Genomic DNA, 22,818 nt, shown 5'->3' on the forward strand with positions numbered 1-22,818 from the left:
AAGCACACCATAATAATGTATTGCTTTAATACAAAATAATAATTTAAAATGTATGACTCAGAGCTGGGCATGGGGGTGCATGACTATAATCCCAGCTACTTGGGAGTTGAAACAGAATTGAAAGTTCAAGGTTAGCCTTAATTTTTTTTTTTTTTTTTTTTTTTTTTTAAGGAATAGGATGTAGCTCAGTGGTAGAGTGCTCCTTGGTCCAATTCCCATTACCAGAAAAATAAAACAAATGACCCAGAAAAGAGGTCTCAGTACTAAACACTGAATAAGTTCATTCATTTAAGAGGGCAGGTTCTTAAAATAAAGGAGCGACCAAACAACATCACATCCTGTTTCTATAACAGGAATCATTAATTGAGACAATTGATGTACATCAGTGGCCAGCGGGAGGCTAGGTTGGAAGAGGGCTGCCTTTGTAGAGGCAGTCCTCATCAGCCCCAGTTTTCAGTCCTCTTGCAGGAATGTGGGTCTAAATTTTCCAATTTTTTTTTTCTTGAAAAAGTGGCAATCGGGATTTTCGATGTGAATTTAAGTACTCTGACTTAAAAATATTGGTAATTAAATCATTTATTGAACTGGTTTCAATCTCTTATCCACAGCCATTTTTGCCGAACTTTTCATGGATGCTTCTTCCAAGACAGGGCACCGTCCTGGTTTGGATTCAGACAGGTTCCAACCATCACTAGGGTCCCAGGCCAAGACCTGGGTCTGCTCCTCCTGCTTCAATCCGACTGGACCTGCGGAGTTGGGGACAGTGGAGGCCCTCAAATAGTGGGGAATTTTACGTCCCCAAACGCCTCGAACTAGCTGGGGCGGAGGCTACTCAGTGAGTCGAAGTCATCAAGCCTGCTACTTCAATTTAGAGGTCACCGCCCCCACCTCAAATTGGGAAAGATCTTTTTAGAGACCAGACCCGAAGCCAGAGGAGAAGGGCGTTGTAGTCCTGCGCATCCAGTCCGCGCAAGCAGCGGATAAAAACTACAAGTTCCACGGTGCTCCGCTCGGAGGACGGCGCTCGCATTTCCCGCGGTTCAGACCATTGCTCTGCTCATTGGCTTACATACCTAACGTGCTGCTCTGTGATTGGCTGAAACTCTGTGGCGCCTAAGAATCCATTGCTGAGCCCGGCTGGCAGGTGCCTGGAACCTACAAGGTGATGGAACGACCCTCAACCAGGACAGGGGGCTGCCCGTCTAGTAAAGCTGCCACCCCCTCGGCTGAGAGGCTTTGTTTTTTAACTCCCCGGTGACATTAGAGTTGGAGGGTTTCCGGCCGGAGGCCATTAGATAGGACATCCGGAAGGCGGAAGTCCTAGGGCGGAAGTGGCCGAGAGGAAAGGAGAATGGCGGAGGAGGGCTGGTTTTGGCGCTGGGGCTGGGGCCGGCGGTGCCCAGGGAGACCTGGGCTTCCTGGCCCCGGCCCTGGCCCCGTTACCCTTCTACATCTTCTTCTGTTGCTGGCGTCAGTGGCTGCGGATATAACCGACGGCAACAGTGAACACCTCAAGCGGGAGCATTCGCTTATCAAGCCCTACCAAGGTGAGGCCCGGGAAGGAATTGAGTGAAGGGTGAGGGCAAGGCTGAGCTGGGTTGGGGGAGGGCGTGCCCTTTCTCTCGAGGAGAGCAGCTCTGTGGGTTTCCTGCCCTTCTCAATACCAGTCCTGGCATGGCCTCTCACGCACCTGTTTATGTCCGTCACTCTGCCTACAGGCGTTGGTTCCAGCTCCATGCCTCTCTGGGACTTCCAAGGCAGCACAATGCTTACGAGTCAGTACGTGCGTCTGACCCCCGATGAGCGCAGCAAAGAGGGCTCTATTTGGAACCATCAGGTGAGTGGTTCCCAAGAGGCGAGACATACCGTTCAAGCCACTGCTCCTTGCCACTCCAAGAAGCCAAGACCTGAGCTTCGTTTATAGGCGTGCCCTGCTCCTCCCTCGCTCATTTCTTCTCCATCTTGGTTACACTCACTAATAATAAATAATGGATATTGAGTAGGTATGTGTCAGGAGCTGTGCTTGACACTTCACACTTTTCTTATCTAATTTCTTCAAAAGCCATGCCCAGTAAGAGATGTAATCTCCATTTTACTGACTAAAAAAATAAGTCTTAAAGTTGAAAGTGCTCATAGTCAGAAAATGGTGGAACTGTCAGATTGTCTGAATTTATCCCCTTCTATCGTGGGAAGAATGAAACAACCTGGATCATTATTGGGTATTTAGCTGTGTGTTAGGCACTGACCTTGTCATACCTGATTGCATTTAATTCTCAAGCAGGCTGTTTGAAATAGATGGTTTGCATGTCTTTATGCATAGATAATGCAGCCAATAAATGGCAGAAACCGCATTTAAATTGTTATGTTTGTTCTCTGAGCCCAGGAGTACACTTGGTACACATGATCCCCTTTCTTCTGGACAGTGGATGAATCTCTCTGACATTCTTAAAGGCCTAGACCCTTTCCCCAGTACTTGGCTAAGGGTCTTGTTATCATTAGAGGGCTCTATTTGGAACCACCAGGTGACTGGTTCTCAAGAGGGGAGACATACCTACCGTTCAAGCCACTACTTGAGGAGGAGGGAGGATCTGGATTTGTGGGCAGTTTTAATTTCTGTGACCTTTATCCTGGAGGTCAGGGAGGCTGAGGTGTCACTGGCATGTCATATATGAGCAGTGGCTAAGATCAGCATAGACTCTACATTGAGTAAGTTTAAGTTGGGGAAAAGGGAGTAATTTTGAGCTGGGTATCAGCTTGGGAAGCAACCTGCTCCTGCCCTAGCCTGCCTGATCCAACCCTTCCTACAACCCACACTGTTGGCCAGAGTCCTAGTTTTCTTTGTCACCCTGCTCTTTTGTCCTGATTGACTTTCTCATTGCGTTCTGGGAGCCCACACTGTCCTTGTGTTGCTTCATCTGCCTGTCCTCTCATTGCCTCTTCTCTTCCTGTTCCATGCCACTAAATTGCTATTGGAAGCATCTGGGGTTACTTTCTTCAGTTTTTGTTCTGATCCTCAGAGCCTGGAGTCTCCTTCGAAGGATAACTGTGCATTATATCTGTACAGTCTGGCTCCTGGTGCCTGGCATCTCCAATCATTCTCTATTGATTTTGTTCCAGCCTCTGGCTGCCTTCATGCCTCAGGACCTTTGCACTTATCGTTCCCCTGTCTGGGACACTGCCTCCTGGTTCTTCTTGCCAGCTTGATTTCTTTTCATCTGTTAAGTCTCAGTTCAAGTGCCACCCACTCAGAGTACTTCATTAACCACCTTATCTCCCCCAAATAACATTTTGTCTTATTATTCTGTTTCAGGGCTTGCAGATTTTCAGATTTTTTTTTTTTTTTTAAATGATGCTGAGGATCAGACCCAGGGTCTTACTCATGCCAGACAAGCACTCTGCCACTGTTACACCTCTAGCCTGGTTAATATTTAAAAATGATAATGTAGCCTTATGTTTTTTTATAGAAATGAATTCTACATAGCATTAAGTTTTTTTTTTTTTTTTTAAGTGAGGTACAAATAGCACTAGAACTAATAGAAATTAGGTTTAGCCACAAAAGAATGTACACATCCAAAATAGTGGCTTAAATTACGGTGTAGGTAGCTGATGGTTGGCATTATCAATGGTTTGGAGATATTACAGGACTGAGCATTCTGCACTTACCTCTTTTTTCTTCCCAGTTGTAGATGGACACATTTCTATTAATTAGTTAATTAATTAAATATGTGGTGCTGAGGATCGAACCCAGTGCCTCACATGTGCTAGGCAGGTGCTGTACCACTGAGCTACAACCCCAGCCCTGCACTTATGTTTAATTAAATTTTCAGTCAAATATTACCTTGCCTTTCTTCCCTCCTTTTCCCATTCAGGTCCAGGGAAATTTCCTGTTAGGCCCTTCTGATATTCCATGAATGTTTGGGATGATTCCCAAATTTCCTGAACGAAATTGCTTAGAATTTTGTGTTCAGTATTTTCTCATTGTCACCTTCACGCTCCATCTGGGAAAGGTACTAAATTAGCATACACTCCCTGAACTGCCTTCTGAACTATGGTGTGGCTCAGAGATGACTAGAACTCCAAGTGCTTGTTATCTGGAACACAGGATATGGGGACGCTAAAGAGGTTGCCCAGGCGCCATCCTGAGGAATTCTTGTGTGGAGGCTACAGCAGTGGCCTTTAAACTTTTATTTTTCCCCTCTGACATCCCAATCTGAAATTATATGTCCCCTTTAAAATTTGTTATTAAAAAATTGTCTTATGTTGAAATATTTTCAGTGTAGCTGTAGTGGTATCGCTCAGTGCTTGCCTAGAAGCCCTGGATTTGGATCCCACCACCGCCCCCTCTTCCCCCCAAAAGCAAAGGATGTAGTTTCCAGTAAAACTATTCAGTACTCTTAAATATTTAATGGTATCTAAATATTGCTTCCTGGATATCCACTTTTCTTTTAAGCAATATAAATAAACTTATATTGTACTTCAGTCTGTTTAAATTGAACTTGTATTTTCATGTCATTCCTCACACAGGACTTTATCTTCATACAATATATTTACTACTTGAAAATCCCTTATTCCTTAACCTATCATAGTTCTTTGCAGCTTCATAATAAGTGTTGTGATTTAAACTTTTTAACTTTGTCAGGATTTAATATTTAGGTTTTAATATTTTCTTTGGGATTATTGGTTCATAACTGATCAAAATAGTGCAGTACAGAATTTTTTATTTTTATTTTATCATGGAGTCTCACTGTGTTGCCCAGGCTGACCTCAAATTCCTGGGCTGAAGGATTCTACTGGCCTAGCCTCCAGAGTATCTGGGCCTGCAAGTGTGCACCACCATGCCTGGATACATTACACAAATTTTGAATATCTATTATACAAAAGTGGTAATTTATTGAAATGCATCTCAGTGAGATGTTGTCTCCCTAGCCTCACCATATGGACAAGATACTAGAGGCAAAATGATACGGGCTTCAGTGTCACATCTGCTTTTTATTTTTTAATGTGAATTCTGAGAAATTGTTCACTTAAATTGTAGATGGAGTTGGAGTATTGGTATAACAGGACCACTCAATATTTTGAACTTCCTTTAGTTTTTAAACCCAAATCATGTTGTGAGTGATCTTCTATCAGAATTATTAATGATGTATCATCTGAATATTAGATTATATTAGCCTTCTACCTTGTTCCAAGCAAAGATGAGGAAACTGCCTGACTATAAAATGATCTATTCCTGCCAGGTGATTCTGGTTTCATTAAAATTTATTATTAAAAAATTGTTTTATGTTGAAATATTTTCATTAAAATTTCTGAGCTTTCAGCTGGGTGAAAGAAATGGGCTACATTGTGGCGTATGCCTACAGTCCTAGAAACTTGAAAGGCTAAGGCAGGAGAATTGCAAAATCAAAGCCAGCCTCAGCAACTTAGTGAGACCCTGCCTCTAAATAAAAAATGAAAAGGCTGGGGGTGTGGCTCAAGTGGTTAAGTACCCTTGGGTTCAATTCCTGGTACCAAAAAAAAAAAAAATTCTGATCTCTTCAGGTGGCTGCTGTGTAGTCATGGTTGAGAACTATGCCCCCAAAGCAGCTTCTAAATCTGTACCTTACCTCCTTCAAATTCTTCAGAGGCTTATGTTGTTTATATCACATTCATATATTATATATATAATATATATTTTTCATATGTTGTCCTTATATATCTATATGTATATCATATATATATAAATTTTCCTCCTTCGCTGTAGTTTGTTTTTCAAATATTTATTTTTTAGTTATAGGTGGACACATGTCTTTATTTTGCTTTATGTGGTGCTGAGGATCGAACTCAGTGCCCCATGCATGCGAGACAAGCACTCTACCACTGAACTACAACCCCAGCCCCTGTAGTTTTTAATCTGGGGTTTATGGAGACTTTCTAAGGCTTGCATAGTCTTGTCAGAATCAGTTTCCAGGTTCTCCGCTTCCATATATGAGTTTACCTGAAGCTGACCTTCTTGCCAGCATACCTGGAACAGGAATATAGATTTTCCTTTCCCTCTTCCCTTTCTCAGTTTGCTCTTTTATTCCAGTGCACACCTCACACCAAGCTGGGCTCTTTCTTTAGTACTAGGCCCAGATCATTGAAATGTGGTAACTAGATTGACTTTTGTATATGTGTGATATGATTTAATTTTTTTCCAAATAAATGAGGGTTATTTTGGTAATTTTTAAAATTTTCAAATTATTGATATCTGGTGTAATTGCATTGCAGTCAAGAATTTCAGTCCCTTGAAAGTCTATTAAGACTTGAGCATGGTCCCTCAAGTAGTTAGAGTTTTGGGAAATGTTTTGTGCATGCTTGCAAAGAATGTGGATTCTCTACTTACAGAATGTAGCATGTGGTTTAGGTCCTGTAAATCACATTTGCTGATTGAGTTCAAATCTTTTATATCCTTCTTGACATTTTATCAGTTCATTTTTACCAGTTACTAAGGGAGGTTTTAAAAAAGTTGCGGAGTACTGTGATAGATTAACAAATAAGAGATTTTCAAGCAATGAATATATTATATTAAAATTCTGTATAGGGAATGTCATGAAAATACAAATTCCTTGTATTAATATTCTATTAGCAATGATTCTGTCAGTTTCTGTTGTATATATTTTGAGACCAAATTAGGCATATATATAGAAACAAATTTTTTCTATCTTTGATTAAATAATATCTTTATCATTAAGAGTCCCCTTTTAGGGTTGTGGCTCAGTGGTAGAGCACTCTCGCCTAGCATGTGCAAGGCACTGGGTTCGATCCTCAGCACCACATAAAAATAAGTAAAAAAAGGTATTTTGTCCAACTATGACTAATATATATATGGGGGGGAGGGAGGGAGGGGGATCTCCTTTTAAAGTTTGTTGTCCAGTTTTTAATCCTTCTATATCTGGTTTATTTAATTTACCATAATTTTTCAAGTTTCCTTTGTATTTTAGTATGCATTTTTTCTTGTGGCTGAGTAATATTTCTATGTATGTGAACCACATTTTGTTAATCCATTCATCTGTTGATGGACACTGGATTGTTCCCTCTTTTTGACTCTTGTGAATACTGCTGTGAATATTGATGAACTGACATCTGAGTCCCTCTTCTGGGTTCTTTTGGGTATAAACATAAGAAATAGAATTAGGAGCTGGATATATAGCTCAGTTGGTAGAGTGCTTGCCTCACATCCGTAATGCCCTGGGTTCAATCCCCAGCACCACAAAATAAATAAATAAATACATAAATACATAAATAAATACATAAAAGAAGTAGAAATAACAGGTTGTATGGTAATTCTGTTTTTACCTTTTTAAAAAATCCTGGGTATTGAACCCAGGGATAATTTACCACTAAGCTACATCGCCAGCCCTATTTAAAATTTTTAAATTTTGAAACGGTCTCACTGAGTTGCTGAGGGTCTTGATGAATTGTTCAGGATGATCTCAAACTTGTCTGTGGTCCTCCTGCCTCACCTTACCCAAGTTGTTGGGATTACAGGCATGCACTACTATATCTGGCTAACTCTTAAATTTAGATATTTGATCATATTTGATCATTTAGTTACTTTAAATTTTTTTTTATTTTTAGTTTTAGATGACATAATACCTTTATTTAATTTTTAAGTTTAACCTTTAATTTTGAATTAGTTGTAGATTCATACACCATTGTAAGAAATAGTATAGAAAGGTCCTAGTGGCCCTTATGTTTTGTTTTTTAATCTAATATTTAGTTCATTTACATATAATTACCTGCACACTTGAATTTGATCTCCTGTCTATTTACCTTTCTTTTTTTCCCCCATTTTATATATATATATATATATATATATATATATATATATATATATATTTTTAGTCATAGGTGGACATAATACCTTTATTTTGTTTGTTTGTTTTTATGTGTTGCTGAGAATCCAACCCAGTGCCTCACACATGCGAGGCAAGCACTCTAACTCTGAGTCTCAGCCACAAACCCAGCCCCTCCCCATTTTTTTAAACTGGTGCATTGTAGTTATACATAATGTTGGGATTTTTTGTTACATATTTATACATGCACATAAAATAACAATATAATTTGGCTGTTACAGTTTACCTTCTATTTGTTTTACTTGAACACTGTTCATTATTCTCCCTAGTCTTGATTTCCTTAGGATTAATTTTTATTGTTCTAATTTTTTTTGTTAGCTTGAAAGTTATATGTTCTTTTTGCAATTTTATAGTAGTTATTATAAGTTTAAAATATATGTCCATGTTTACCAAAGACTTAGGATAATGTGTACTTTAACCACCTTCTTGAATAATGCAAGGTTCTTAAGATACTTTAAACTCTCTTTACCCTATTGCTGACATTTATTTTAATGCTTTCTGTTTTAAATTGTTTTACTCAAATATTTATGTAGATTTTTTACCTTCATATTTTTTCTTTGTTGTTCTTCATTCCTGAACTCTTACATTTTGATCATTTTCCATCTTCACAAAGAATGAAAGGTAATAGTTGTGTCCACTGATAATGAATTCTTTTAATTTGTTTTTGTTTTGTCTGAAAATGTCTTAATTTTCCTTTCATTCTTTTAGTTGTAGATGAACACAATACCTTTATTTATTTATTTATTTTTATGTGGTGCTGAGGATTGAACCCAAGGCCTCTCACATGCTAGGCGAGCAATCTACCACTGAGCTACAACCCCAGCCCCCTCCCTCCGTTTAAAAATTTTTTTTTCTCTTCTCTCTCACTCTTTCTCTGTGTGTGTGTGTGTTTGTGTAGGTATGGAGTGTTAATCTGTTGTCTGTTACTATAATGAAATAACCTGGGGCTGGATAATTTTCATAAAGAAAAATAGGTTTATTTAGTTTGATGTTCAAGAGCCTGCAAGTCCAGATAGCATGATGCTGATGCTGGCTACATCAACTCATAACAAATAGCATCACTGATGGAGTACCTATGAAAGGACAAGATGACGTGCAGAGACATGAAGAAGCCAGTAATAACCTACCAAGGACCAACTTAAAGATCCTACCACCTCTTAATGATCACCATACTGAAGACCAAGTGCTAATACATGGGTCTTTGGGAGATACAGTCAAATGTTATCCAAAACATAGCATATGGTTTTCTTTCATCTCCTTTGGTTTATAGATGTGTGTGTGTGTGTGTGTGTGTGTGTGTGTGTGTGTGTGTGTGTGTGTGTGCGCGCGCGCACTTGCATGTGTGAGGTATTGGGTTTGATTCTTAGCACCGTATAAAAATAAATAAAGGTTCATCCACAACTAAAACACACACACACACACACATACACACATATATATATAATATATATGTATTACGTAATGTATATAAATCTTTTTTATAATTGTAGATGGACGGCATGCCTTTATTTAATTAATTTATTTTTTTATGTGGTGCTGAGGACCGAACCCAGTGCCTCACACATGCTAGGCTAGTGCTCTGTCACTGAGTTATAGCCCCAGCCCTCATTCTGGATATTTTTATTAAATGGCCTCGAGTTCACAAATTCTCTCTTTAACTATTTATTTGGGTACCAGGGATTAGCCACATCCTCAGCCCTATTTTGTATTTTACTTAGACCACAGGGTCTCACTGAGTTGCTTAGGCCCTTGCTTTTGCTAAGGCTGGCTTTGAACTCTCAATCTTTCTGCTTCAGCCTTCAAAGCAACTGGGATTATAGGCATGTGCCACTGCACCTGGCCTCCCTTTAACTATTTTAAATCTGTTATTAAACTCACCCATTATGTTATTGTATTGTTTTTTTTAGTTGTAGATGAACACAATACCTTTATTTTATTTATTTTTATGTGGTGCTGAGAATGAAACCCAGTGCCTCACATGCTAGGCAAGCGCTCCACCACTGAGCCACAACCCAGTCCCATATCTGGACTTCTTGTTGGCTTATTTTCTTTTTCTTTCTCTGGTTTTTATTTGATCTCATCTCTTTGTATACCAGTTATTTATGATCCTATAACAGATATTGCACTTGTATAATTGTTGAAAAATTTGAGGCCAGAGTCACCTTAGTCTAATTTTTGGGATGGAGAGGATTCAAAGCTGAGCTGAATCCCCAAGGGCCTTTCTACTGTACTCTTACTTTTGGGTTTCAGTCTTTGTGCAAACCCAACTCGAAGCAAGGCCTCCATAGTCTTCAGCAAGCGGTGGACTCAGATTCCTTGTCCCCTGTCCTTGAGAGCTAGTTCTCATCACCTCTCAGTATCCCCTTCACATTCTGCTGATGTTTCCAAACTAGTGAACTGTCCCAAACAAGAGAGGATCTGAAGTTTTAAACTCATTGTGAGTTGCCATGTGGGTCCTGATTAGTTTCATGCTTTCAGAGACCAGATTGGATCTTATCATTTGGGTTCCTGGTACCCCAAGATAGAACATTGAATCTGGCAAATTGAAGAATGCACAAACTAGATTGCCTACACTGAGACAAACTTTTTTACTTTATTTTATTTATTCTTAGTTGTTGATGGACATTTATTTATTTATATGCAGTGCTGAGAATTGAACCCAGTTCCTCACACATGCTAGGCAAGCACTCTCCCACTGAGCTACAAACCCAGCCCTGTTATCTATCTGTTTATCTATCTATATTTATGGGTGCCAGGGATTGAACTCAGGGCGCTCAACCACTGAGCCACATCCCCAGCCCTATTTTGTATTTTATTTATTTATTTATTTTTAAAGAGAGAGAGAATTTTAACATTTATTTTTTAGTTATCGGCGGACACAACATCTTTGTTTGTATGTGGTATTGAGGAACGAACCCGGGCCGCACAAATGTCAGGCGAGCGCGCTACCACTTGAGCCACATCCCCAGCCCCCTGTATTTTATTTAGAGACAGGGTCTCACTGAGTTACTTAGCACCTTGCTGTTGCTGAGGCTGGCTTTGAACTTACAATTCTCCTGCCTCAGCCTCTCGAGATGCTGGGATTACAGGTGTACACCACTGTGCCCAGCCTGTTTTTTATTTTTGATTTGAGTTTTTTCTGGTTACAGAAGCAATATTCATTTGTATAATATTCAAAGATAGAAAGTAAACATTCCCTAGGGCTAGGATTGTGGCTCAGCAGTAGAGCGCTTGCTTAGCACCGGTGGGATCCAGGTTCAATCCTCAGCACCATATAAAAATAAAGGCATTGTGTTGTGTCCATCTATACCTTAAAAAAAAAATATATATATATATATATATATATATATATATATAAGTAAACATTCCCCACAGTTCTCAGAATTACCTGTCATTAATGTCAGTTAATGCTTTACATTTTTTCTTAACCCCCACTCCCAAATGGGAGCAGATCATTGATGTTGTTTGCAGGAACTTTAGGCCTCGTGCATGCTTGGCAGGCACTCTACCACTGAGCTACATTCCCAGCCTCTTTTTTAGTATCATTGATATTATTAAGTGATAAGTACTACTGGGGTCTCCCTTGTTCTGTTAAAAAGCTGTAGCCAAATTGCCCCTAAGAAGACAGGACCATTTACATTTACAGTCACACCTGTTGCTTGAGAGTGTGTGTTTCTCTGCATCCTCATCTGCATTATATAATAATGTTTTTAATATCTGCCAATCTGATAGGTTAACCATATCTTTTTTTGGGTTTGCCTTTCTGACTGTTTTATTTGTTTTTTAAATCGTGTGCTTATATACACATCTCTGACTTCTGCAAAGTTTTTCCTGCTCATAGTAGTTGTTGACACCTTAGTTTTCATGAGCAGCTTCTTGGCAGGCTGTTCCCCTTGCTGTAGGCAGTGCTCAGCTCTGTTCTTGATGTCCATGACTGTCAGAAAGCATTTGCTTCTCATATGGTGGCTAAAAGGACCCAGAGCACCCCCCTAATCAGGCTTCAGCACTGATACTGGTACCTCATTTAAGCTGGGCCTGGTTGGCAGGTGTCCTGGCCAGGAGTTGGGCTTTGTGGTCAGTCAGACTTAGGTTCGAGTCCTTTGGGCACTCACTCGGCCTGATTTTCTTCACTTTGGAAGGTTGGTTAGAACAGAAGAGTTGGGGTGGGAGTGAGGGGGTGGCAGAAAGTAGCTGGTGTGATTTATGTTAAAGGCCTGAAAGCTGTAGGAAGTATAGAAGACAGCAGAAGTTTTGGGGTCAAATAGAGCTGGGTATGTATCAAGACTGTCTTCACATCTGTTGAGTATGAGTTGTTTTGCCCCAAAACACGTTTTTGTTTATTTAAAATACATACCTCAGATAGGGGTAATAACCCTTTTTCAAGATCCCAGGGCAGGAACAGTGGGAATGGAGGTGGAACACACTAGGGGATTTGGCTGGTGTTGAGGCCAGGATGAGAACAGGCCTGGCAAAGCAGAGGAGGGCCTCTGGCAGCCTTGGGATACTGCATGGCCTACCTCTTCTCATGTAGGGGCCCACCAATCCCTTCCCTTCCTGCTGAAAATGCTTGGGAGTCCAGGGTCAGTGACACTTGTGATCTTGCCACCTAGCTCTGTGCTTATGAGTAAGTACCAAGTCTTGATAGAGGCAAGAAGATAGTTCTATGAGGCAGTGTTTGTGCCAGGATTGCCTCTAACTTGTTCAAACATCCTGGGGATCTCTTGAGCAGTGCTGTCTGTCTCCCACCCCCCCCATCCAGCCTTGCTTCCTCAAAGACTGGGAGATGCATGTCCACTTCAAAGTCCATGGCACAGGGAAGAAGAATCTCCATGGAGATGGCATCGCCTTGTGGTACACCCGGGACCGCCTTGTACCAGGTAGGGCAGTGCTTGCTCAGGTGGCCCCACTGGGTCCTGGAGGGTGGGTGCCCCATGGCTGCTGGCCCACTAGGGAGGTCAGGGTGGGCAAGGCAGGAAGTTGCCTGGGTTTCTGGGGCCAAGGATCTTCTACCCTGCACTGCCCTTTAAGTGCTAGAATACGAAGGCCATCCAGCAGAGACTGTATATAGACCTCAAGGCTGTAAAGGTTTCCTGTGTGACCCTTTATAGAAAATGTGCTACCCTGGTTTGAGAGGGTCCTTTGTGGCTTCTCCCATTTTTCCTAGACCGGATAACCCTTTGACACCTCACAGCACATGGCCAGGGCTGTCCCCTAATAGTTCAGGCTCCAAACTTGAGTCCTCTCTGTTACACTTGAGTCCCTTCTTGCCCCCTACCTCAGCTTCATCCTTAGGAATTCCCTTGTCTCCTGCATGAATGACCAGAGTTGGGCTGTCCTGCCCCTTATACATATTGCCTTTGAGCTACCCATGGGGACATCTCCAGTTTTTCCCATTGTGTGAGTATCTCCTTATGATTCCAGGACCTGTGTTTGGAAGCAAAGACAACTTCCACGGCTTAGCCATCTTTCTGGACACATACCCCAATGATGAGACCACTGAGGTAGGGCCTTGTTCTCTCCTGTGGAGCAGGAAAGCAAGGACTAGACAGCTGGCTAGAAGGTGGGGACTGGGATTTCTCCCTGGTCCTGGCACAAAAGCAGCCTCCGGGGTTTGGGATGGTGGGCGTGCCTGCTTCCTCCTGAAGAAGGGATAGTAGCGAACTAACTGGTGTCTTGGTTCCAGCGTGTGTTCCCGTACATCTCAGTGATGGTGAACAATGGCTCCCTCTCCTATGACCATAGCAAAGATGGACGCTGGACTGAGCTGGCAGGTTGCACGGCCGATTTTCGCAACCGGGACCATGATACCTTCCTGGCTGTGCGCTATTCCCGGGGCCGTCTGACGGTGAGCAGGTGTGAGGGAGGAGGCTGGCTGGGTCTTTCTTTGCTGGTTCTCTAGAGGCTGGGGAAATGGCAAACTTGGGCCTGCAGGTGTATTTGACATGTTGGCTGGCCACAGGTGATGACTGACTTGGAGGACAAGAATGAGTGGAAAAATTGCATTGATATCACGGGAGTACGTCTACCCACCGGCTACTATTTTGGAGCCTCGGCGGGCACTGGAGACCTGTCTGGTGAGTGGTTTGAGTGAGAAGTCCACCATTCTTAGCCCAAGCCTTCCCTGGTCTGTTGGAACCTTTTGACATAGTTGATCACCTTTTGATTTCCACACTCACCATCTTCCTCCTCTTCCCACTGTCTATAAATGCTGGTGTACCCATGACTTAGTCTTTGAGCAGTCCATTAGCAGTCTTCCTTTATCTTTAGGAGATTGACTTTGAATCTAGACCCTGTATACTTGCAGATACTACTACATAAGCAGTAGCCAGTGTCCACTCAGCTGCCCATCTGAGCCCTAATATGCCCACTACTCAAGACCATACTTTGCCCAGCAAGATGTAAATGGCTCCTCTGACTTTCTAATTGCTCAGGCTGAAAAACCCTGATGTCATCCTGTACTTTTCTTTTTCCTCTCCATGCCACCTCCAGTGCACTGGTGAATTCACAGCAAGGCACCGTCCCAACCTACTCCTCCCCACCCCTGCAACCTCTGATTCAGGGCTTACTTCTTACTCAGCTTAAGGCGTTCCTTGAACACACCAGTGTCATCCTGCTTCTGGCCTTTTGACTTGCTGTCTGACCTTCATCTTCTTAGAGTCTAGCTTTAATGTCACCTACTTGGTGGGGCCTTCCCCAATTCCCTTACTAGAATTTGTACCTGCTCCTCCAGTCCCCAACACTCCTAGCTAACCTTTTTTCCTAGCATTTACTATCTTTGAGTCAGCCATATCATCTACTTTATTGTGCTCCCCACCCCAGACACACACCCCACCTCCCCATGAAGTCAGGGATATGTCTCGTTTGGCCTGCATTGGGTACTCAGTAAGCACAGGGACTCCTCTGGCCTGTATGGACTTTGCCAGGTCACCAGGTCCTGCTAACACTTAGTGGGACCCTTGGCTGTGACTCTCAGTCTTCTCCTGAGAGTGCTCAGAAGGCATTAAATCCAGGGCTAACTCCTGCTGACCAGAACTAGGATGTGATATGGATGACCTGACAAAAGAGTTTATTTATCTTCAGATAAACATTTTCAAGGCTGTAACCTGTTCACTGGCTGGAGACTCCCCCATCCCCACCCCAGGGAACCACATGGGTCCACTTAATTCCAATATGTCCTTTGTTTTGTTTTAAAGTTATGTTTTTGTTTTTTGTTTATTTTTTCTGGTACTGGAGATCAGACCCAGGGCCTTGTGTATGCTAGGCAAGCTCTCTACCACTAAACTACACTCCAAGCCCTTGGTCTTGCTAAGTTGCCTTTTTGCTGGCCTCAAATTTGCAGTCCTGTTGCCTCAGCCTCCCAGTTGGCTGGGATTATAGTCATATACCACCGTGCCTGCTGCTTTAGACTTTAATAATAGGGCGGTGCCAGTATAGACCCCCAAAATGAGAGATTGATCTAATAAGCACCCTGTTCCTGTCTTCCAGCTTTGGTAATTACTAACTTAGGACCAGTCTTGTTTTATTGATGACTCCACCATAACCTTTACCCCATCTTCTCCCCTGGGTTACCTGAAATTTTGTCTTATAGTGTTTCTGCATGGGTCTGCAGAGGTTTTGGGGTTTGTTTGTTTGTTTTGTGTGTGTGTGTGTGTGTGTGTGTGTATCTGGGGATCAAATCCAGGGTCTTGCACATGCTAGGCAAGTGCTCGGCCACTAAACTACATCCCCATCCATTTTTTTGAAATAGGATTCACTAAGTTGCCTAGGCTGACCTTGAACTTGTGATTCTCCTGCCTCAGCCTCCCAAGTAACTGGAATTGTAGGTCTATGTCACTGCACTCACTTTGCAGGTGGTTCTTGATGAGAACAGAACCAGATCTGTGGCAGATGGATGCTCTCCAAGGCTGTTTGGAGGAGCTCAGTAAAGAGTGGTGGAGATGGCCCCAAAAGTGGTAGTGTCTGGCCATTAGTTGGAGGGTTGTTGATATTTGGCATCCTGTGGGCAATCCTGGAATATAGTCTTTAGTAGGAAATTGTCTTTTCACTTTTTATACAACCAACACCCTGGGAATTTCAGAGTTGAGGGATTTCCCAAAAACTGCAAATGGGAAGGGGCAGAGCTCAGGTGGGAACTAGAGTCTGACTCCAAAACTACTCTCTTTCTTTGGCCATTTGCTGCCTCCAGGGACCGTGCATGCTTGACTATCAGATGCCACTCAGCCCTGCCTGACCAGTCTGCCAGGGCCTTGCTCTATATAGGTTCTTCCTTCTCATGGCTCCAGAGATTCTCCCTCTAAAAAAGGCCTTTTTTAGCTGGGTGCAGTGGTATATACCAGGAATCTCATCAAGTTGGGAGGCAGAGGCCGGAGGATCACAAGTTCAAGGTCAGTCACAGCAACTTAGCATGACCTTGTCTCAAGAAAAAAAAAAAAAAAAAGAAGGTGTATGTGTGTGTGTTGGGATGTTATTCAGTGGTAGAGAGCTCCTGGACTCAATACCCAGTACTGTACCCACCCCCCTAAATAAAAGGCCTTTCCTCAGATTGTAGCCTGTTGAGCTTACAATTAGTTAGGCAGGCTGGATGTCATATTGTGGCTCTGAGACTCAAGCCTCCACCCCCCGAAAATGGGAGAGCTGTTAGTGTTGAGTGGTGGTCCTTTCCTGCCCATGCTGGTTGGACCATGTCTTAGTCCTGAGTTTCCTCAGGTGCAGTTGCTAACTGTGTGTTAGGCTGAGCTCCTAGCTGGATGCTGACTTTCTCATTTGCATCCTTCACAGATCTCTGATAGGAGCATCTGTTGGCTGCCTGCCCTTGGGAGGATCAGGCTTCTTGGCCAGCCCTGATCTGGTCCCTGTTTTAAATACACACCCTCTGCCTCACATTGTGTCTTCCCTGTGATCTATGTGTGCTCATTTACTTGCCATGTGACCACACCCATGATGGAGATTATCACTCCTGTCTTACAGAAGAGGAAACTGAGCCTCAGAGAGGGCCTCAGGCCTGCAGTTTAGACCCATGTGATTTTGAATATAAAGCCCATGCTCTTTTCTGTCCATTTTTTGTGCTGGAGATTGAAACGAGGGCCTTGTACTTGCTGAACACACCCAGCCCCTGGAGGATTGAAGGTAGCTAGGAAGAAAAGAGGCCCAGCCATGGGGAGCAGCAGCACTCTCCATATCAGGAACATCAGCTTCTCTTTGAGGGGTCTGTGGGCCATGGCCCTGAGGCTGGCTCCATACCATCACAGGCTCATTTTTGATCCTGCAGACAATCATGACATCATCTCTATCAAGCTGTTCCAGCTGATGGTAGAGCACACACCTGATGAGGAAAACATCGACTGGACCAAGATAGAGCCTGGTGTCAACTTCCTCAAGTCACCTAAAGGTATGTGCACCCAGACTGTCCCTGCTAGGCCTCAGGTGAGTTTGGAGCTCTCAGCCCTTCTTGGTCCAGTTCTGGCTGTGTTCTGGGCTCTTGTATCAGACCTGTCCCTGATGAGTTTGCTCCTGGTCCTGCCTGGAGTTCCTAAGAGGCCAGAAGCTTGGGTCCAGTCAGCTCTGGTGAGTCTTTAAGGAAATGATTGAGGCAGGAAAGCCAGTCCATCTGTGAGGATATCCTCTACGCCATGTGGTTTCTATTGAGGCAGCAGCAGCCAATCAGGACACCCAGAGCACAGTGTCCGCTCCCTTCTGTGTTGGGGGCTAGGGATAATGGTCATTAAGTCAAGGGGGTGTGCTGGGAGTGGTGGCACACATCTGTAATCCCAGTGGCTTTGGAGGCTGAAGCAGGAAGATTTCGAGTTCAGAGCCAGCCTTAGCAACAGTGAGGCACTAAGCAACTCAGTGAGACCCTGTCTCTAAATAAAATACAAAATGGGACTGAGGATGTGGCTCAGTGTTCGAGAGCCCCTGAGTTCAATCCCCAGTTATCCTCCCCAACAACAACAACAAAAAAAAAGGTCAAGCGGCAATTTGCTGCCTGAAGGAAGTGTGTCAGCACTCTTGGCATGCCTGTTAGTCTGTGAACACTTTGGAGATTGAGTCTATGGCTAGCTGAAGGAGCTGAAACCCTCATGTTTCCTCAGCCAAAGGTAGGGCAAGATTTGAACTTGGGTTTTTGCAAAACTCCAAACCCTAGGTTCTTCTCATGGCACGAATTCTGCTTCATAGAGTGAATGTCATGGTTGGAGGAATAAGGTATATTTTTTGGAACAGGATCTCACTGAATTGCCTAGGCTGGCTTCAAACTTGTGATCTTCCTGCCTCAACCTCCCTAGTCATTGGGATTATAGGTGTCTACCACTACACCCCACCAACATCTCATTTTTTAAAGATTCACATTGTTTTAAATATTTTGGAGATGGAATAAATCCAGCTGTAGACCATCATTTGGTTAGAGGAAAATCATACTGGCTACTGAGTACTTTTCTCCCCAAGTGACCAGCAAAGCAGGGATTAACTTGTTTTTAGAAGTTGATGCACTTGTTCCTTTGGCAGCTGTTTCAAAGCTTCCTTCTGTGCCCAGCTGTATCAAGCAGGCCCTGCCCCTGGGGCTCAGTTAGCACCTGAGGCAGAGAAGGTGCCAGGGAGGACTGGGAGCCCCGAGGTTGAGGAGCTTGTCAGGAAAGCAACATCTCTCAGGCTCCCCTGCTTCAGTTCATTGTTGTCACTGTGCAGGGACAAAGAGGCTGGGGTCAGCAGGCCAGCCTGGGGTCAGGCTGTGCAGGGAGGAGGCTGTAGGTTGACTTGTAGCTGGCATTTGTCAAATGAGCAGCATAAACACAGCAGAAACTTGAGCCCAGTCCTGGTTGGAAAAGGCCTGTGCAGACCCCAGTGTCAAGTGGAGGGCCACAGTGTGGAGGCCAAACGGCAGACATAAGGCTCAGTCCTGATCCCAGTCCCTCCACTCATGGCCTGTAGTCACAGCCAAGTCCTCATCTTCTCTGTTTTTTTTTTTAATATTTATTTATTTTTTAGTTTTCGGTGGACACAAATCTTTATTTTATTTGTATGTGGTGCTGAGGATCGAACCCAGTACCTCGTGCATGCCAGACGAGCGCACTACTGCTTGAGCCATATCCCCAGCCCTCATCTTCTGTTTTGAAAAGGTGCCACCTTCCAAGGTGGTCAGAATCTGAGATCCCGCGTGTCACAGGAATCTTTATTTTATTTGTATGTGGTGCTGAGGATCGAACCCAGTACCTCGTGCATGCCAGACGAGCACACTACCGCTTGAGCCATATCCCCAGCCCTCATCTTCTGTTTTGAAAAGATGCCACCTTCCAAGGTGGTCAGAATCTGAGATCCCGCGTGTCACAGGGTGTGGCACCCAGTAGGGTCCATTGACAGTTGGCAGGCTGAAGAGTGGTGTGGCTAGAGAGGGTTGCAGCGTGTGGGTGGTAGCTCAGGACCTGTGAGCCAGCCGGGGAGGTCGCTGAGAGCTGTAGGTAGGGGCAGCCTTTGGTCAGAGCTGTTTCTCCCGATAGGGAGGGAGATTCTCATACTTTGACATGGGGGAGTTGGGGCTTGTCACATAGATTCCTGGGCCTCTCCTGGTACCTCCTTTTCAGAGGGAGCCCAGGAGTCTCTGGTTTTCACTGAGGTCCCTTGTAGGGTGGGTGTGGTGGCCCTATGCTGGGCCTGCTGTGTGGTCCTGTGAGTCTCTTTTCCTGGAGCCGAGCCAGCAGCCCTGCCCCTTTGCCTTTTCACCCCCCTCTCTTCTTCCCTAGATAACGTGGACGACCCCACAGGGAACTTCCGCAGCGGGCCCCTGACAGGGTGGAGGGTATTCCTGCTGCTGCTGTGCGCGCTCCTGGGCATCATCGTCTGTGCCGTGGTGGGTGCTGTGGTGTTCCAGAAGCGCCAGGAGCGGAACAAGCGTTTCTACTGAGCGCCTGGTGTGGCAGGAAGAAGCTGATGTTGGCCCAGGCACTAATGTGAACTGTTTTTTTTACTCGGATTGTAAAAGAAAATAAGACGACCTTATTTCTTAACTGTTTCAAAGAAATGATTAAAAGTATTTTCGTACATTTTGCTTCTTGCCCAGCAGGGACAGGTGGCAGGCCCAGGATTGGGATGTAGCAACTCCACAGCTGGAGATGAGCCTCTTGCCCTGGGGTGGCATCTCAGGAGTAGGGACCTCTGTACCTGGGGCGGAGCTGAGGCCCTACAGGTGGCCGTTGTACACTGGAGGGCCCCCCAGACCACATTGGGGTGGCTCCTGAGGACCCAGAGCAGTGGTGTTGTCCTAAGGTGTGTGTTGTGTGTGGTGGCAGACAAGGCCCAGGTGGGAAACATGAGCCTTCCTGTTCTCTGCGCTTCTCAAGGCAGACTCAGGTGATGCTGGAGGAGCTGCTCGTGGGGCCCAGAGTGTGACTATTTGCTAAATAAAGTGGAATAGCCAACCTCAGCCGTGTGACGCCCTCAGGGGCTTGCTTTTCTTTTTCTTCTGATAACTTCCAACTGGCCACTGCATTGCAGCTTTCAGCCTTTGCCATCTCCCTGTGCTTCAGGGCCCCATGAAAGAATGGGTTAGGGAAGACTTGGGGTCCTATGCAGAGGGTGTGACCTCAGCCCAGGCTCAAGGCTAGGCCAAGACAGTGGTAGGAGGGTACAGTGACAATCTAGGGGGTTTGGGTTGACCTGGAGGATCAGGAGGACAGGTTGAGGACAGCAGTCATATTCCTTTGGTTTCCTTAAGGGAACAAAGATGATAACAGTGGAAGGAAGCCAACTGCTGAAGGGAGAGCATCACCATGTGTCAGCTTTCAGGTCACCTCCACCCAGGTCACAGCCTGCTGCAGTGCGTCCCTGCCCAGTCCAAATCTGACCCCAGAGAGACCTTGCTAGTTCTCTCTCTTCTTCATCTCTTTCCCACACAGTTCTGTAACATTTGGGTCTTCAGTCTCACAAAACAAAAACCCTGTCTTCCTGTCACAGTCTGGCGTAGTTAACATTGTCAAGTAGGTTCTTACTGCAAAAAATACAGATAGTAAAGAAGCCAATGAACCCATTCTCCAGAGCAGAGAATTAACTAGAGCCATGTCCTTGCCGTTTCCTGAGTGGTAAACTCCTATTTCCACAGGGTAGGTGTTCAGAGATGGCTCACAGTGACTGGGAGATTCCACTTCATTTCCTTCGCAGGTTTAGGAGCCTCATCACAAAGCCTTAATTAAGAATAGTAGTCATGATCCCCAGAATTAAAATATTTTATTGAGCACTTTTCTCCAAACAAGTTTCTTTACTTGAAAAAGTAGCAAACATCAAGTGCTTACTAGATATCATTCTAAGTGCATGATGTCTATTAATTAATTCATTTCACTCCACGACACTATGTGGTCACTGGAAATGCATCAGATCAGGCAGCGGGTGTGTCCACTCTGATGCATCCGGGTGGACATTTCCATGATATAGACCTGAGGTTTGGAACTTCCTAGCTACTACAACTACATCATTAGCACCATCCTCACTGTGCTTGATTTTAAATTTTTGGTTCTGCTATTCCTGAAATTTTAGGCAAATTGGTACTATATGGTACTCGGCTTTTAGAACCACCTGGAGCCTGGCTCATTCTCCAATTCTGGCTCAGAAAGTCCTGGAATGAGACAGAGACAAGGTTAAAAACACATTTGGGTGGTTCTAGAGTGTCTAGTCTCAGCCACCAGCAGGTGTTTGGTGATTTGAGAGCAGATATGAAAGTAGTGCTAGTCTGCTAGGTGGGCACACTTCCACTGGAGCATAGCTTTGTTTGTATCTGTGAAGTTAATTGTTGCAAAATTCATATCTAAAGTTTGTTCTTAGAAAGTTTGACGTGTTCTCACATACATCTGCATTTTCACACCGAGTAGTGTGATGCTATGTGCTTTAAAAAATCAAATTATTTTATTATACACAAGGTAAAGATCCATGTATTTGCTGTGCAACATGAGAATAGAGGGCCAGCACACTTGGACCCCTCTTTGTTTCCTCCTCTGAGAACTGGTTGCTACTATGTTTCTAAAAATGTTACCATGATAATGTATCTTTAAATACATTGTATTGTTTTGCATTTTTTAAAAAACTCTTTAAGTGGCAAATGGATATATGCCTCAACTTCTAAAACTCAGTGGTGCTGGTGAACCTTGGGTCACACATAGCTCCAAATGCAGCTGCATCACTGTCCTGTGTGGTATGGATGGATCCAGTTTCTCCCTTCTGCAATCAATAAACATAAGTGGTTTCCAGGTTTTTGCTTTTAAACACAATGTTGCTTCAAATGTTCTTGAATGTTTCCTCCTCCATAAGTATACAAGAATTGCTAGTTGTAGTTCCTGTACATTTTCAGTTTAACTAGACAGGCCACATTGCTCTCCAAAATGGGTTGTGTCCTTTCTCTTCCTGCTGAGATGGGTGACAGCTGAGATGCCCTCTGCTGACCTCTTAGCTTTTGATGTCAGTTTTCAGTTTTTGGCAGTCTTGGGGAGGCTTTTTGGTCATGTGTATTTCCTCTGTGTGGTGCTTTAATTTTGACACCTTTTTTCTTTTTGACCCCCTTTGATACATAGGAATTCTCTGGTTATGATCCTCTCTCTGGTAATAAGCTTTGCAGAAATACATTTCTGGTATGCTTGGCTTTTTGCTTTTCTAATGATGTCATTTGATGTATAGTCTGCTTTTGGTTGTTTAGGATTCCTAATCTTTCTCCCAAAACTGTTTTTCCCAAAAGTTAAATTTTGCTTTTCAAACTTAACCATTTACTTGGAATTCATTTTTGTGTATGGTGTGAGGCAGGGATTCCATTTTCCCCACTGACTTCAGCCACTTGTCCCAGCATTTATTGATTGACTAATCCTTCCCTAACACTTATAGCAGACACTCAGCTGGCTCCCAGAGCACGCACTTCTAACACCATCCCTCACTCTCCTCTTGTTTGGTGGCGAGAAGGCTAAGTATTCAGCTGACT

The 22,818-nt window shown here is 43.8% G+C and overlaps 1 protein-coding gene and 1 long non-coding RNA gene across 3 annotated transcripts; one reads left to right on the plus strand and one right to left on the minus strand.

Annotated features, from left to right (window-relative positions):
• Positions 1 to 560: 560 nt before the first annotated feature.
• Positions 561 to 1,826, minus strand: LOC120885309 (uncharacterized). Of its 2 annotated transcripts, XR_005727830.2 has the most exons (3): positions 1,691 to 1,826; positions 1,074 to 1,155; positions 561 to 746 (listed from the first exon to the last, which is right to left on the minus strand). It is a non-coding gene; the product is annotated as an uncharacterized LOC120885309 (long non-coding RNA). The 2 variants fall into 2 exon arrangements; XR_013438709.1 differs by lacking the exon at positions 1,691 to 1,826 and having other exon boundaries at positions 1,074 to 1,212.
• Lman2 (lectin, mannose binding 2) lies at positions 1,152 to 20,286 on the plus strand. The gene is made up of 8 exons (XM_005333170.5): positions 1,152 to 1,547; positions 1,719 to 1,837; positions 12,634 to 12,751; positions 13,296 to 13,375; positions 13,558 to 13,719; positions 13,834 to 13,948; positions 17,143 to 17,262; positions 19,607 to 20,286. Exons 1-8 carry the CDS (start codon positions 1,352 to 1,354, stop codon positions 19,765 to 19,767), a joined length of 1,071 nt encoding a protein of 356 aa, XP_005333227.1. The 5' UTR covers positions 1,152 to 1,351; the 3' UTR covers positions 19,768 to 20,286.
• Positions 20,287 to 22,818: the final 2,532 nt, after the last annotated feature.

This window comes from Ictidomys tridecemlineatus, chromosome 1 (genome assembly GCF_052094955.1).
Source record: "Ictidomys tridecemlineatus isolate mIctTri1 chromosome 1, mIctTri1.hap1, whole genome shotgun sequence".
In the NCBI taxonomy this organism is placed as follows: domain Eukaryota; kingdom Metazoa; phylum Chordata; class Mammalia; order Rodentia; family Sciuridae; genus Ictidomys; species Ictidomys tridecemlineatus.

Bases quoted from the DNA above. Each gene is read 5' to 3' on its own strand.
- Lman2 (XM_005333170.5), top strand. From the start codon at position 1,352: ATGGCGGAGGAGGGCTGGTTTTGGCGCTGGGGCTGGGGCCGGCGGTGC. The intron at 1,838-12,633 runs GTGAGTGGTTCC...CCCCCCATCCAG, and splicing joins GCTCTATTTGGAACCATCAG to CCTTGCTTCCTCAAAGACTG. The intron at 12,752-13,295 runs GTAGGGCAGTGC...TTATGATTCCAG, and splicing joins CCGGGACCGCCTTGTACCAG to GACCTGTGTTTGGAAGCAAA.